This window comes from Theileria annulata, chromosome 2 (assembly GCF_000003225.4).
Source record: "Theileria annulata chromosome 2, complete sequence, *** SEQUENCING IN PROGRESS ***".
NCBI classification, from domain to species: domain Eukaryota; phylum Apicomplexa; class Aconoidasida; order Piroplasmida; family Theileriidae; genus Theileria; species Theileria annulata.
Window position 1 is genome coordinate 1,825,803 of NC_011099.1, and position 16,827 is coordinate 1,842,629.

Genomic DNA, 16,827 nt, shown 5'->3' on the forward strand with positions numbered 1-16,827 from the left:
GTATATATACCACAAAAGTTAGTTAAATATTAACGAAAGGAGTTCCCCAGATAGATGTTGATGTACCCGTTTTTTTGAGGAATATCATGATCGAAGGTTTGGCTGAAATTTTGTCGTACTCATCGTCATTTAAGAGTTCGAGGGTTGGGTTCTTGAGGCGTTCATCGGCGTGGTCCAAGGGCTCAAAGTTCAGTGCCTAGATAATGTAAATGAAATGAGACTTACTGAGTCGCTCATGGCCCAAAGGCCAGTCATCTCCAAGTCAACTGTCCCAATCAAATCATCATCAATTACCTAATGAAACATTTAGAACATGTATTGTTGGTAGTTTTATGAGTATCTGATGAAACTTACAGTGTTATTTGCTATTTTTAAGACCATGTGATTGGGACTCAGATCCAAATTAACATGTTCTGCACGTACTCCTGAATATTCATTTTCAAGTTTGAACATTGTGTATATAAAAATTAATGAGTATGTTATTTAAGTTAAATAGTATTTGGTAAAACCTGGAATAACAGGTATGGCAATGTACATCATGAAAGGGGTTTCACGCCAGGCAAAGAATTTGGAAACTCCACCGACTTGGTGACCTACAAGAGATTTGACTCCGACTGACTAACCTAGGTCATAACCCTTTAATTGACCTGTGCTTTTAATCTTCTCCCCAAAGGCCCTCGAGCCCGTGAATTCCGAGTGCTTCATTTTGTGAATGTTCTCCAGTTGCCTGTCAAAGTGCTTAACGTATGATTCCTTCTGACTTGTAGTCATCTTATCAAGAATGTCATTCCAAAGCGGTGATGAGGGATTAGTACACAACTCAGTCTAAACGGATATATTGTTGAGTAAATGAAACACAAATAAATAGTATAATAAAACTATGATAGTGCTATAATTGTATAGGTGTTAACTTCGATTTGTGAAGTGAGTTTATCAGTTTCGATTTCGAGTTGCTTAAATTTGGGTAAATCGTTCTCGGTTTTTTCAGGGTAAAGATGAGCATCCTCAGGGCCAAGCCCCCACCAGCGGTCATCAGGGTCGTGGGACTCCCAGAGGTTGATCCAGAGCCTGAGCCAAGTGATCCCTTCGAGCTCATCAATGATCATGTTGTCAGGGTTGTACTCGGAGACATGGAAGACAAACTCTGCCTGCTCACCAGTATCCATCCCCTTAAGGCACTTGTAAAAGGCTGGTTCTAGCTCTTGCATGTATGTCGTCACCATGGGCCCGCCTACGTCCTCGTTATCAACAATCTTCTTGTTAGTAAAAGCATCCATGAGTGTAAACTTGAAGGTAACGCAAGTCTTATCCACAGGTCTTGCCCTGTGTTTACCAACCAGTGCACTCGGTTGTAAGATGTGTTTATAGATCCTTCTGCATGGAAGAATAGACCAGCCATCCTCAAGCTCCACCTCACTCAACTCCCCTACCTTATCATCATTGTTCAAATACCACTTGGGCCCATACTCCTCACCCAAATCAGGGTATGGTTCATTCCTGTCAATCAAAGCCCTCAGAGGATCTTTAGATTCCATATTCAAAGGCAAACCGGTACTAAAAGTACTTTTCACTATAGTTTCATCGTTAACTGTATTATCCTCAACTGTGGTACTAGGTATAGGAGGTTCCGGTTCCTCAGCTTCTAGAGGTTCAGGTTCCTCAGCTTCTAGAGGTTCAGGTTCCTTAGGTGTAGTAGGGGGAGCGGTGTTAATTGGTTGTGTGTTAATATCATGAGTAGAATTCGAAGGGTAACAATCAAGATTTACGAAATAAGGTAATTTATTGGTTGGTGGGATAATAGGCATATTGTAAGGGTGATGTTGTATAGATTCATTCTCTCTTTTAGATAGGTTTTCAGGGGTCATGGGTTTCCCAAAAGTCGATTCAATTTCAGAATCAGGGATTTGTTTGCCCAATCCAGACTCCAATGGACGCATATATCTAGTAATCTCATCTTTGTGTCGCTCTGCTAATCTTTTGACTATCTCCTCATCGGCTGGTATTATTCTACTAAGTGTACTGTTAGGATTATCCAATATGGTACTATTATTATCTGGAGTGAGTGTGTCATTTGTGGAATCATCAGAAGATTCATCGAAATGTTTTTCAAAAATGTATTTTCGCGGCCTTCCTTCATCTACAAAGTTAGTAATTGGGTTAGGAGAAAATGTGTTGAATTTAACGATCCTTCCATGGAATAAATATGAGTTTAAAAGCGGTAGATTAGATAAAGTGGTAACGAATCCAATGGTTTTGATGAAAATTGCATATTTAACCATTAAAAACAAGGTTTTATTTAAAAAATAAGTAAATATACACTAAAAATATGATACACTGATGTTGTATGATTAATGGATGTGTAAATTATTAAAATGTGTAAATCAGAGTTGGGGAAATGAGCAGATTAAGGATTTAAAAGTGGGTAAGATTTTGGTATTCTTCGTAGAATGAAATCAACTCAAGCGATGTCATTGGTTTTGAATTCTTCAGCGCCTTCTCCAGGTAGCTGTACGACAACGGAATAACTTCGTCCAGGCATTCTACACATTATTTATCATTATTCAAAAAGAACTAAGCATATTGTTGAATAACTAGTGTAATACTCAGTGGGCTTGAGTTAATTATGTCATTAAGTAAATATAATGACGCTTGTTTACAGATGTTTACTACTTCTGCTCCAGAATAACCTTCGGTTAGTTTAGCCAGACTTTCAGCGGCTTCTTCCAAATCAAAATCAAGTTTGACCTTCATAAGATTTAGGTGAAATATGGCCTTTCGGGCATCAAAGTCTGGCAGGGGAACGTAGATCAGACGATCAAACCGGCCAGGTCTAAGCAAGGATCTGTTGAGGTCTTGAGGTCGGTTTGTGGCGGCAACTACCAAAACGTGTTTGAGAGCGCTAACTCCATCGAGTTCGTTAAGCAGGGTGCTCAAGACTCTCTTGCTCACAGAACTTGAATCGTCGCAACATATTGAATCAATCTCGTCAAAGAATATCACACAGGGACTGTTCAAACGAGCCTTACTAAACAGTCTTCTCAACCTCCTTTCGCTTTCACCTATTATAGTAATTATTAGCTATCTTAATTACATAAAAGCCTCAGTAAGTATAGGCTTATTAGTACATATGTAACGCAGTTGTACCTACGTATTTATCGAATATTTCAGGTCCTCTAACTGAAATAAAGTTCATGTGGCTCTCGGTACAAATCGCCTTAGCCATCAACGTCTTTGAACACCCTATAACAAAGTGATTATGTTATTCAACCAATTATTTTACTCTCAATACCAAAATAAGGCATGAAAATACACTATATAAGAACAAATGGTTAAACATATAATTGATTCCCTAAGCAACTAAATAAGGGGTAGTGGTGTACCAATCACCGTAACCCATACCTGGTGGTCCATATAATAAAATCCCCTTGGGAACTTGAATTTGTAATTTCTGATAGAGGTTTGAAAACTTTCTCGGGTACTCGACGCACTGCTTAATAACGCTCTTAAGGTCCTCGTACCCGCCAATGTCATCCCACCTTACTTCTGGAACCTCGACATACAACTCACGCATAGCCGATGGACGTGTTACCTTCAATCCGTTCATCATATCTTCATACGTTAAAGATTTATCAATTTGATTATCAACGTTTTCAGGCGCCTTAACGGTATCAGAAATACTAACATCATCACTTGTATTATTGGAATTATTTAATCTATTAATCTTGCAGTGCGTAGAATTTGTCAACAATAATTTAAGGTCTGCACCTACAAAAGCTTGGCAAAAGTCGTTGATTTGGTTCAACTGTTCGTTGGTTATTGTGTGTTCAACTGAGTTGAGCAGATGTTTTAGAATTTGAAGCCTGTTTTTTGCGTTCGGCACTGGCACTTCTATCTCGAGATCGAATCTTCCTGGACGACGCATTGCGTTGTCAATATTCTCCAAATAGTTAGTCATACCTACTATAACAAATTTGTTGTTGCCGGCGTTAACCCCGTCCATATTGTTCAGGAACGTGGTCAGAACTCGTCTCGCCTGCATATCTGAACCGCTACTTTCTCTATTCACGCACAAGACATCAATCTCATCAATGAAACAAAGTACTTTGCTAGTCTTTGAGTCTTCTCTAAGTGAATGGAATAGCTCAGTTATATTGCGCTCAGTTTTGCCCATAAACTCACTTATCAAGTCAGTTGATTGCACCAATCTTACCTTCATCTCAGTACAGTTTGAGCTCATTTTATCTTTATAACTGCACAAATTAAACAATTTTTTATAATTTGTGGAGATTCTACGTGCCAATAACGTCTTCCCACATCCTAAACCGTATTTATACCACATTCAACTTGAAATTAAAACTAAATTACATGTATAATTAGTGCAAAACATAAATAATTAATATAAATTAAGAAAATGCTAGTATGAGGAATTGGACTAAAGTGGTTTACCTGGTGGTCCATATAATAATACTCCTGAAGGGTGTCCAACATCTAAATCCAAAAGTAATGGCATTATTACGTGTGTTTTAAACATTTCAATGATTTCATCCATTCCACTTATTATATTACTTTTCTCATCATTACTATCACTTGGCTCACTATCAAATTTAAGTCCTGTAATAGCTTTTTCACTTATTATTACTTCTATTTCAGTTTCATTATTTACACTTAATGGTATATTGCGATTAGCTGAGTCGATGCTCACAGTATTACGAGTAGTATTACTCGATTTATTAATGGAGTAAACAAAAAATCTGGACAAATACCCGTTTAAATTGAGGGAAATTATGTTATTTTGAAATAAAACTGAACCTAATAGACTCGATTTTACAACCTGGTTGAACTCTTTATTCATTAATGAGTTATACCATTCTACAGGGGGATACAATTTTGAATTATCTGTTATATTATACCAATTTAACACATTATTACACATATTAGCAGATACATTTGCTTCATTTGTTTTTATATTACACTTTTTACTAAATTCTTCAAATATGCTATCACTCTTAAAATTACCGAGTTTTCTATCCAAGGGGTTACTCTTCACAGAATTATCTTCCATACAACTATCGTTTGAACTAGTATGGAACTTCCAAAGATTATCTCTATGATCATAAGATTCCATAAACTTTAAACACAGTTTTGAAGCGTTATATATATCAGTGGCCTGTGAAAACATGACGGTTGTCTTCACATCAAACTTTAGATTTAAAGATTTAGCCAGCTCCTCGGTAATTATGGATTTTGGGTGTGAAATAGAAGAGAATTCTAGGCCGTACTCTGCAGAGCTGTGTACTCGTACAAAGGCCCTCAAGCCTTCCTCTGTGCTCATTACTAGGGGCAAATCGTGAAGTATCCGAAGTTCCTTCATACTCTGAGGCGATAAAATAACCACCCAGTGGTTAGAATCTCCAGAAGAGTATAACAAGTGCCTTCGAACAAAAATTAAAGAGGCTTCAAACGAGTTTTTAAGCCTATTCATTACTCCAACTCAACATCTCAGTATGATTATTCTCTTCTAAGATGATATTCCGATTTAAAATGGGATTTATGTGATTATGTTAAACTATTCATGTAAACATTGTAATAGAATGTGTAAATTTTGACAAAATTATTAAAAATACATTTGAGCAATTGTTCAATTGATTGATGAGGATAAATTTAGACAACATTGGCCAGAACTTTTAAAAGCTCTAGGTGAAGAAATTCGACCAAAACAGTACAGATTTACGCCATTTTTCTCCTAACTGTGGGGAATCCGTAGAATCCAACTCAATAATTATTTTCATATATTTAAGGTTACACCTTTTAGTTGTGACCCTTCACATATTTGTATCATAATTTTTGTTTTAATTTTTTCCAACATTTTTCACTTGATTTGCTATTTTCTTTTCATTCACCCATGTGTTCCATTATACTCTAAAATACTCTAAACGACATCAATAGGGGTAGTTATACTGTTAATGTAGTTTAAATTTTATTAATATATTTTAAATTTTTCTCATAGTGTAAATTATTGTAAATTATTTCAACTGAGTTGTTATTTCGTCATTGTAGTATAAAATGACAGAGAATGAGTTAAACGAGTCGATTCCCAAAGTAGCCTTGGAAGCAGTACTTCAAGCCAACGCTCAAGTGACGGAGAACATGTTGCCCGTGTCAGGGATCGAGTACGACGGAGCTTTGGCAATAGATTCCATGCTAGAGAAGTTTAGGGTGTTTGGATTCCAAGCAACCAATTTGGGACTTGCAGCAGAGATGGTAGACCGTATGTTTTCATGGAGATTGTCTGACGACCCGTTACAGGAGTCAGATGAAGGAACACCCTATGCTGATCCTGAAGTACGCCGTAAGACCAAGTGTACGATCTGGGTTTCGTTCACGTCGAACATGATTTCCTGCGGACTGAGAGAAGCGTTTGTGTTTATGGCTAAGCATCGCCTTGTTGATGTTTTCGTTACTAGCGGAGGTGGTGTGGAAGAGGACTTGATAAAGTGTCTGGGCCACACCTATATTGGCAAATTTAATCTGGACGGGGCGGACCTTAGGAACAAGGGCTGGAACCGAATTGGTAACCTTCTGCTCCCTAACGAAAATTACTGCGCATTTGAAGACTGGCTTCAGCCCATTTTGGATGAAATGCACACCGAGCAGATAGAAAAGGGTACGATCTGGACCCCTTCATCGTTTATTGACCTTCTCGGGAGTAAAATAAACGACGAGAGCTCGCTGTACTACTGGTGCCACAAGAACAAAATCCCAGTATTTTGCCCTGGACTCACAGACGGCTCTATTGGCGATAATCTTTACTTCCATACCTACCGCAAGTCCACTCCCACAACGCTTTACCTGGACATAGTTAAGGACATTAGGTTAATTAATGACTTTGCCGTAAAGTGTAAGAAATCGGGGCTCATAATCCTGGGTGGAGGTCTTCCAAAGCATCACGTATGTAACTCGAATCTCATGCGGAACGGCGCTGATTTCGCCATTTACGTCTCCACTGCCCAAGAATACGACGGCTCAGACTCGGGCGCGAACCCTGACGAGGCTGTTTCTTGGGGGAAAATCAAGCCTCACACTGACCCTGTCAAAGTCCACGCTGACGCCTCTATAGTTTTCCCGCTAATTGTCGCAGGTGTTTTGACCAAGCATGTTAATCGTCAGTTCGAATAATATCACAACCCTTAATATACTCAATACATTATATATTGTTATATAGGAATATATATGAATGTAATTTTGATAGTATTAAATTATCTTTTTAACAATAAAAGGACTATAACAGAACCATTCCAACGTCAGTGGATTTAAGCTAAGTTTAAATGAGTATATCAAATTCTTACGTCTGGCACTCGGTAATTAAACATGTAATAGTGAAGGTCTCCATCGCCCATTCCGAATTTCAAGTCCTATTCACGTTAAGTAATATGTATCAACTGAATAATGAATCAAGTACGTAACTATGTAAAATGGTATTCGGAAAGTGATTTGGGATACTTTGAACACTAGTGAATTTTCCATGAGATCCAGCGCATTGTAAACATCGTATCCTTGGGATTTGGCGAAAAAGATTGCATGTTCCATGAGGGATTTGAAAGGCATTGTGGTTGCGATGTTGTAGAATGAGTACGCCGCACGGATGGTGTGGACTTTACGGTTATTGATAACTGTTGAGGGGAGAGAGTAGTAGCTAACCATGTCAGTCACTTCGTCTAAGAGCAATATGAGGGTGGAAATTACCTTCATTTGTCTTCACGAACGTCTGAATTATGTCTTCACGGGGCATGAATTGGTGTTCAACCTCATGTACATCAAACTCTTGGTACAGTTTATATTTTCTAAAATTTTTCGTTATCAGAATTATTTAAACAAATATTTAAAGGATACTGGAGGTATTTTCTCAATAACTTATGCACACTTAACACATCTTTTTGCTCCATGGGTCTCATTTCAACATTCTAAAACATTTTATGTTCACAGAAATAATAATATTTAGATTTATATAATTTTGATATTCATAATTATTTAATTCTAATATGTAAGACAATAAGTGTTCGAATGAATTTGGAGTAACATGAGATACAGGGATATCGTTGACTTTATATATTCGAATAGCTCGACTGATTGTCATTCTTCTCCCAACTCCTGAGAAACGAGCCTAAATTAATAAAATGAAAATTGAGATATATTCAATAGATTTTAATCCTATCGTCTCAAAAAATCAAATAAATATATAATCTATTTAATATACAGAAATGAGTCTTTTAATGTCAAGAGGTCGATGCCAGTATCTACACTTGGCAATTGGTTTTGGTATTACTATTCCAGCCGTATATATCTATAACATCAGTCAACTCCATTAATAATTAGATTTCTATATATCATGGTGACATACTGCTTGCCAGATTCCGGAAAGATTAACTCTTCTGGTGATTTCTTTAATGAGGACTGGGGCAAGCCTTTTTGATCGGAATTTTTTGTGAATGCACAAAAAGTTGACCTCGGCCAGTTTCAAGGTGTTACCAATCACATTAACATTGACTGGCACTGCTGTTATATATCCAATCAACTATATTCATTGTTATTTTGTATTTTTAAATTATGTGTATTATGGATAATTTGATACTGTTTTGCAGGATGAAACTTGAACACCTATTTGCCATTCTTTATTGTAATTTGGTACTGTCAAGGCCCAAATTAAGAATTCAGGTTTGTAATCAAATCTAAACAGTGCATCTCCATCTTCTACGTAGTTCTCACTCAACAATTTATAGACCTATAATTCAATATTATACTAATATTAGTTTGAATATTATAAATTAGTAAAGTATGATGGTAGTGTGGCACTTGATTCCTATCTTCTTCATCATTAATATCCAGTGAAACCCATTCAAATCCGTTGGGGAGTGCAATTGGGTTCTAAAAACACAATTTGCTGAGAAAACAATTACCTTTTTAACTTTCGAGATATCCTCATTAGAGTCAATAGGGCCATAATCCTATACCAATTTTAATAGTGAAAATAACTGTATATTTAATGGAAGGAGTAAGGTACAACTTTATATAAGTGTTATAATAGTTGAAGGGGTTTATGTATTTAATTAAAGGGGATGAATACAGTAATCTAGGGTATTACGTTAGAATTAACAACATCCGTGAGCTTAGTTACAAGTTGAGTGTCCCAAAATTTATGCTCAGGAATGTATGAGCTTGTATGGGAAATAGACAACTTTCTGAGTATGCGTTCTCTAATTGAAGACGAATCGGTGGTTGAGTTTGGAGTGGGATCTGAGTGGTTATTCACCTGAAGATTCTAAGGAGTGGAAAACATACCGATAACTTGACATTGGTAAGTTTTTCAGACAAATCTTCCTCGGATTCTCCGGTTTTTGAACTCGAGAGATGATCCTTATCATGATTTAGGGTATTTGTATCGGGAATCTCAGTCATTTTAAGTTATTAATATTTTACAAAAATAGTATCATTTGGGACAAATAGAAATACAAAAATATGACACTGTGCTGCATTTAATTGTAAAAATCTTTTAAAGAAAAATAAATCTGAATAAATAGTTTAATTTTATTAAAGGAGAGGATATAGTGTTAGAGAACTAAAAACACAACACAGCTAATCGGAAGTTAAAATTTTATATCTTATTTGATTAAGCTTTATTAAATTTGTTTATTATAGTATATTAACAAATTATATTGGTTTTGTATTTTTAATAAATGAGAATATGTTGATAATATTTTTGATTTAACAAAGTTCTAAAGGTTGTATTTTTTCATTATGTTTGAACGTTTATATCCTGAACTATTTTTCTATTATTTACTTAGTACTATTGTTTCCTTTATATAATTATACTGATTTTATATAGTACGATTTAACTATTTTGGGAAAAAGAATCCAGAATATGGAATCTTTATACAAATCCAATCTAATAGAATAATATATATTGAACAAAATAGTTATATTTTAAAGACAAAATTAAAAACATTTGCGATGTATTACTGTTGGACCGGCCTCATCGTACTCCTCTTTAGTGACCCACATTTGCTGGAAGCTTTGGAGGTTTGCGACAATGGAAGCCCCTACCCAGGCAGAGAGATCACGTTGGTGGGAGCAGGAAAGGACTTTGACAGGCACGTTCTTGTTCACGAGAGCTGAGATTTCGCGCTCGCAACGCTCGAGGAATCCATCAAACATAGATGATCCGCCTGTGAGCAGAATGTTCGAGAACATAGTCCGGTGAAGCTCAGGTTCACACATGCGAACAGAGTGGTAACAAATCTCAGGTAGATTTGGGCAACTCCTGGAGGAAAGCTCAGGCTTGAAGAGGATCTCTGGGCAAGTGATACACTCCCTAGAGAGGCTTACAGTAGTGCCGTCTGGGAGTTTAAAGCTCTTTGCGTGTGCATCTGGGTCCTTGTCAATCTCTGCCAGCTCAGCATCAAAGTCCAATGAAACCCTGCAGCACCGCTCCTTAATGTCTTTCGCAAGTCTGCGATCGTACGCAGTGTTCCCGCGGAGCGGTTCAACCGCCTTCACAATTTGAGAAGTTAAGTCGAATCCACCCATGTCCAGCCGAGTGATAGCATAGGGCATTATGCAGCCCTCATGAATAAGGACCGAGTGTGCCACACCTTCCCCAATATCTAACACCAACCCGCTAGTCTTAGAAGACCCGTACATAGATAATAATGAAGTAGTCGCCAGATATAGGGCTGGGACTCCAAATGACTCAAAAAACAACTGACAACAAAGCTCCCGATGCAACTTCGGAGTCAAAGGAGGTTCCGTAAGAAGCACAGGATGCTCCTCCTGCGATATCTTCAACTCATTGCTAAATGTGTGACGCCATACGCTTTCAGCTAATGCCCTAATCACAAAACATTACCATTACAAAATAATTGGGGTTAGAGAATTTAGAGAAAATAGACTAATTACTAATTATAAAATATGTGAAAATATTACCAATTCCTGACGATTCCATGCTGAATTGGCCTGAATACGTCAAAATTGGTCAATTCTTCGGACTTGTTTGAGTTGAATTTCTCAAGTTTTTCAAAAACTCCGTTCCCAACCAAAGGATCATCAGATTCTTGATTTCCATCAACTAAATTACAATTTAATAGTAGTTTGATCAAATTCCGTATAACTTTTACATAGTTAGAATAGTTAATACATTAATTATATGAAATAATTGGGATAAACTAAGTTAAAAATAAACAAACTTGCAACAATAGTTGGAAATCGAATCTTCGGGGTCTCAGAGCCGGCAAAGCCGGCTTTGGTGACTGCTGAACCAGTGTCAATGATCAAGGCCAGAGTTTCATCAGACATTTTATAATACAATTACTAACAGAATGTTTTAACTATTATATAACATGTTTAAACACAATTAAGGATAAATTTTTATCAAAAATTAAAATTTAAAAAAATAACAACAATATATAGTGTAACGTAGAAATACAATTGTTGTTATAATTACTATGTAGGAAACAAATTGAAATTTATTTTTTAATTTTTAATAAAATTAATAATAAATAATAGAAAAATAATGAAGTTATCTGTATTATATTAGTAGTGTGTAGAATACGGTTAATGAGATGGATTCCACAAATTATTTGAGAATTAATCTCATTGATGCCGGAATTAAATCAAAATCTCTAATGAGAATTAAGAACGTTAAGTTGCTAAAGAGGCATAACTTTTATATACTAAATTTCAAGGATAAATTTAAAAAATTACACAAAAAGGTTATTAAAACATATAAAATTAATATATATAATAATGATGTAAATAATAATACTGCTATTAAAAATAGTAATGGTGAGTTTATGAGTTTGCATAATGAAAGGAGCCTGAAAAATAAATTGGATGTTTTTGAAGGTATAAAATGTGAGAATATAGTAAAGATAATAAAAATATATTTGAAAAACTGTTTGCTTAAAGATTGCAAATTGGTTAATGTTAGTAAAAATTATATTGAAGATATAGTTGATTTGGTATTCAATCCATGTATTATAGCCAAAAGGTACCATTTCACCAGAGATATATTAGATCTCATCACAATACAATATATCAGTGAACCGATATTGAATAAGTTTAACGTTAAACGTAGAGATAAATTGTTTTTATTTAAGGGATTTTGTTTCTACGGACATACTACACACTTTCCAAATAACATATTAAAACAAAATAAACAATACTATAAGGTGTTGTTATTAAAAAATTTTATATATTTGGAAAATGACATAAGTTTATCAGGATATGAGTCTATTTCAAACTTGACAAATTTATTCATGAATAATAAGTTGAACAAATTGGCAGAAAAAATATGCGATTGTGGAATAAACATTATTATAGCAGAAAATTATATACCATACCATATATCGACATTGCTAAGTGGATATAAAATCATTTGCATATCAAACGTAGGTAATGTTATGATTAATAAGCTGTCGTATGCCCTAAAGTGTAATGTATTAGATTCAATAATCAGCTCAACTTCTGATTCTTGTGAAAGTTTGGACAAAAACTCAACTGGAATTGTTTCGAAAAATCAGGCAAACATGCCAATGGGAGATTTAAGTATATATATGGGAATATGCGAAGAATGTAATATTATAGAGAATAAGAAGAGTATGGTGTGTATTCGTTTTTTGGACTATTTTAAAGGCTTCACAGTGCTGATTTCAACGCGCTTGATGAGTTCAGAAATTCTAAAAACAGTCAAGGAGTTGATTAAAATCACATTGATTAGACTACAAACCATTATTGAAGAACTACAGTTCATCAATAATCTTAACGGAACAGTTCCAGTTAATAGAAATTTGATTAATACATTAGAGGATAATAGACAAGTTTGTGAAAATTTTTCAGATTATCTACTTAACACTGTTACCGGTGATGAGAAAAGTGTTAGTGTGAATGATGTGGATAGTGATATAATATATTACGGAAACATGAGTAGTAGTATTGGTAGCCTTAGGTGCAGTAATGTTAGTAGTCTAGAATATAGGAAAATAGTTAAATTAACATTGTACAAATATTACACAAATAATAATCAAACGTGCAGTGGCCCGGAGCGAGTGAATGTGTCCGTGGGTAACTTTGCTGAAGGTAATTTTTTAGTGGATTTTCTTAAAAATCTACTAAATTCCTTAAAAATCAACAAATGCCCAAACCTCAACTGCTCGGAGCCGTTTCTTAACCATCAACTACATTTCGAAACCTCATACTCAAATACACCTAACATGAAATTGACACTGACATTTCAGCACACAACACACAATTTCACTACATTAGATAACTTCACTGAAGAAGACCCTTATAATAATGGACTCGACTCGGAAATAAATATGGATATATACTGCATGAAGTGTAATAGCAGTAAAAGATATAAAACAAGAAATATAACATTTGGTAAATTCATACAGTTGTTGATGCTAAATAAGTTATATAAGTCGGATTGCGGACATTTGTTGTTTTGCGACCACAAGTTTATTGTATTAATTGAACATTTCACCATAACTTTCCACTTAACTAATGTAACTGTGTTTAACATTTTACCGCAATTTGATACAAAGCTCTACAATTCACAAATGAATACACTTAACCCTATTCAAGTAGTTTGTGCTCGTAATGAAGTACCCAATGATGATGGTATCGGTATATACTTCCCAGTAAATAACAGTATAACAAGCATAATACTGAGAAATGAGTGTAACAAAATATATCATTGGCTAAAACGAAATTATAAAAATTTGTTAAATGTTGATGTAATTGAACAAATTCCATGTATTTGTACTTTTTCACCTGGTAAAAGTATAAAAAAAGATGATAGTATTCCAAGAAGTCAATGGCTAAAGGAAATTAAAGGATTAGATTTCACAACCTTTTTGATAAAATATGAAAAACACTCATCACTAAATATAGAATTAAACCCTAAAATTCGTGATAAAATTAAACAATCACTCAACAAAGGAGTAACCTTATATACCTGTGAAGAGTGCGGGATGGAATTATATAATACAATAAGTGATATAGAAATCTTAAATTGGATATACATAATAATTGGGATAACTAAAGAACTAATGAGGAAGATAGTGAAGGTAAAAATCGGAGTAAACCATGTGAAACAATTTCTCAATGAATTTTACCAATTTTATGCATCATTATGTGAATTTGAGAACAAATTCCTTAATTTATTCGTCCAAATTTGCACACACATGCTATACGCCAAGTACCACTGCCCAAGAGATCCAATACAAGTTTTCACAATCATCAAATCCTTCTACATAACATATTATAGATTATTTGAAGAATTGTTGTATAATTATAGAAAAATCTCACATATTGACCACGTTTCTAATTTTAAGCTTAAGGAAGATGAAGATGTTATTATACAGTATGTAAGTGGTGAGAGTAAGAAATATGTTAAAATAAATCAAGGTAATTTTTAGTGATTTAACACTCAGTTATATTAGTGTTGAACCAATATATACTGATAACTAGTTATTGGAAATTATAGTATATAAATGCATAATTGATATAGGAACAATTTATGGTGTGAATGAGCTGGAAGAAGATAACTTAAGTGATTTGGAGGAGTATTTAGTGTTTTTAAGAGAATTCGCAGTATTGTCAGGGATTCAAGATTTGTCAAGTGAACCAATTAAAAAAACAATCTACGTTAAGTTGATTAATAAAATTAAGTTAAACTCAGATATAGAAGGTGACCCAATAGTGTGTTTAGATTATAAACCAATAATACAGCCGAAACGTGACATTGCATCGATACTGTCTAAAGCACTTGTTAAAACAATAAATACTGAAATTAATCATTATTTTGCTAGTTACTTTACTGGAGTAGAGTCTGAAAATGTAGTGAATAAAGTAGGATTGTGTGCAAATTATGTAATGATGAATAGGATTAAAATGGATGAATTTAGTGGAATATTTGGTATAAATGATTGTAAATTCACTAAAAATAAATATAAATCAAAATTATTGAAGCTAATATTTGATATAAATGATACGGATTTTAGTAAATTGTGTGATAGTACAGTGAAAAGTATAGGAGAATTGATGAGTGGAGGTAAAAGAAGGATTAAAAGACGAAAAACAAGTAATAACATACCATATTATGGTATACCAATAATATATACTAGTTTGATAGAAACCTCTAAGGAATCAAAAGATAGTCCAGTTGATTCAATTTCAAAAGTCGAGCCAAAATGTGTGAATTATTTTCTATACGAAATGTTTAACGAATTATATAATGTGTCAGAACTGAAAGTTAATGTTAGACTTTTATTAAATAAGAGTTTAAAGTCCATTTTTGAAGCCATAAAAAACAATTGTTTATTAAAGTTTGATGCTAATTCATTGGTAGCATTCGGTGAAGTTGATTCTAGCCAACACTTAGAACTATACAATAGTGAAGTAATTAAAGATTTGGTTAAAGTTAATGTGGATGAAGAAGTGAATAGAGAGTTGGAAGCGAGTATCGAGAAAGAAGTTAATGTTGGACCTTATAACGTGATAATCTATTACATGAACGAGTTCCGTAGAATAAGACTTAAATATTGTGGAGATGAAATGAATTTCATCCGCTCACTGAGTAGGAGCACAAGAATGTTCTCAATTGGGAAGAGTGGATCCCCTATCTTCATGACGCATGACGGAAAATTCACAATAAAATTGATAAATAAACACGAAATAGGCTTGTTTATAACTAGAGGGAGTGACTTTTTTTGGCATTTTAACAATAACAAGACCTTGATGAGTCTGCCGTACGGACTCTTCAAAGTGACCCACGTCAAAACCAACACCTCAATTAACTGCTTCGTAATGCAAAATATCGATTATTTTAATGACGTAAAGGTCAGTTTCGATCTTAAAGGAGTTTTTCTAAAGAGATTCATTAGCATCCAAAATACCAGTAGTAATGGTGTCGCTACTAACAATAATGGTGTTATTAATGGTTATGGAGTGGGGAATATAGAAGTCTTGCTGGACCAGAATTTTAAAATATATACGAAAGGATGCCCAATACAGTTGAATGAAGAGTCGATAAATATAATAAATAACATATTAAAGAACGATTTGGAGTTTCTTTCGTCAATTAACATTGTAGACTACTCGCTTCTTCTGAGAATATTGCCGACGCTTTCAATAATTACCATCGGGTTGATAGATTTCTTAAGGTATTGTTAAGAATAGTAGATATTAATTTAGAGTATATAAGTTTAATAATGGTATAGGCCCTATACATGGGATAAACAGATAGAAACAGTAGGGAAGAGATTAGCGAATATAGGCCAAGCTCCTACAATAGTATCACCCAACGAGTATAAAACAAGATTCTTCAATTTTATACAAAAAACATTTATACACTTCCCTAAACTAAAATATAATAATGCCAATGTTAACACCATTGGTGATGTGATTTATAATGATACGAACGCAGTCAAGGATAATACCCATAATTTAGTGAAAGGTTTATTGTTGGAGTATGAACATAGAATTATAAAGTATAAAAGTTGTAAAGTGTGTAGAATAATGAAATGCTTGTACGATAATCCTTATTATTCCTGCCTCAAGTTCTATATGGCAATGTTATCACCAAACGTATTACAGTATTTGCACTCGGTATATAGTTCGAAGGGAACCAAAATTTATGAAATCGAAAACAAAAATGAAGATGGAGAAGATAATTTAAAGTCCGGAGTGGAAGAACTAGTGAAATTGATACAAAATATACACCAAACACCAACTATTAATTGGACAATAATTTAATCATATATATTATACCGT

At 34.4% G+C, this 16,827-nt stretch overlaps 6 protein-coding genes across 6 annotated transcripts; 2 read left to right on the forward strand and 4 right to left on the reverse strand.

Annotated features, from left to right (window-relative positions):
• Positions 1–22: 22 nt before the first annotated feature.
• TA13630 (uncharacterized protein) lies at positions 23–2,279 on the reverse strand (the record flags this gene model as incomplete). The annotated part of the gene is made up of 6 exons (XM_947553.1): positions 23–196; positions 226–294; positions 355–425; positions 510–593; positions 624–825; positions 912–2,279. 6 exons carry the CDS (start codon positions 2,277–2,279, stop codon positions 23–25), a joined length of 1,968 nt encoding a protein of 655 aa, XP_952646.1.
• Positions 2,280–2,412: 133 nt separating this feature from the next.
• On the reverse strand, positions 2,413–5,482 carry TA13575 (aaa family ATPase, putative; the record flags this gene model as incomplete). Its single annotated transcript, XM_947554.1, has 5 exons — positions 2,413–2,540; positions 2,604–3,059; positions 3,145–3,240; positions 3,388–4,317; positions 4,447–5,482. 5 exons carry the CDS (start codon positions 5,480–5,482, stop codon positions 2,413–2,415), a joined length of 2,646 nt encoding a protein of 881 aa, XP_952647.1.
• Positions 5,483–6,063: 581 nt separating this feature from the next.
• TA13570 (deoxyhypusine synthase, putative) lies at positions 6,064–7,176 on the forward strand (the record flags this gene model as incomplete). Its single annotated transcript, XM_947555.1, has 1 exon — positions 6,064–7,176. The coding sequence occupies one exon, from the start codon at positions 6,064–6,066 to the stop codon at positions 7,174–7,176; it is 1,113 nt and encodes a 370-aa protein (XP_952648.1).
• Positions 7,177–7,279: 103 nt separating this feature from the next.
• Positions 7,280–9,453, reverse strand: TA13465 (glycylpeptide N-tetradecanoyltransferase 1, putative; the record flags this gene model as incomplete). The annotated part of the gene is made up of 13 exons (XM_947556.1): positions 7,280–7,315; positions 7,347–7,412; positions 7,501–7,715; positions 7,744–7,841; positions 7,891–7,961; positions 8,087–8,161; positions 8,255–8,341; positions 8,399–8,572; positions 8,630–8,779; positions 8,851–8,922; positions 8,955–9,002; positions 9,140–9,307; positions 9,337–9,453. The coding sequence occupies 13 exons, from the start codon at positions 9,451–9,453 to the stop codon at positions 7,280–7,282; spliced, it is 1,377 nt and encodes a 458-aa protein (XP_952649.1).
• Positions 9,454–9,990: 537 nt separating this feature from the next.
• On the reverse strand, positions 9,991–11,346 carry TA13410 (actin ii, putative; the record flags this gene model as incomplete). Its single annotated transcript, XM_947557.1, has 3 exons — positions 9,991–10,882; positions 10,978–11,119; positions 11,238–11,346. The coding sequence occupies 3 exons, from the start codon at positions 11,344–11,346 to the stop codon at positions 9,991–9,993; spliced, it is 1,143 nt and encodes a 380-aa protein (XP_952650.1).
• Positions 11,347–11,612: 266 nt separating this feature from the next.
• Positions 11,613–16,809, forward strand: TA13405 (Phosphatidylinositol-4-phosphate 5-Kinase, putative; the record flags this gene model as incomplete). Its single annotated transcript, XM_947558.1, has 4 exons — positions 11,613–12,040; positions 12,092–14,460; positions 14,564–16,217; positions 16,275–16,809. The coding sequence occupies 4 exons, from the start codon at positions 11,613–11,615 to the stop codon at positions 16,807–16,809; spliced, it is 4,986 nt and encodes a 1,661-aa protein (XP_952651.1).
• Positions 16,810–16,827: the final 18 nt, after the last annotated feature.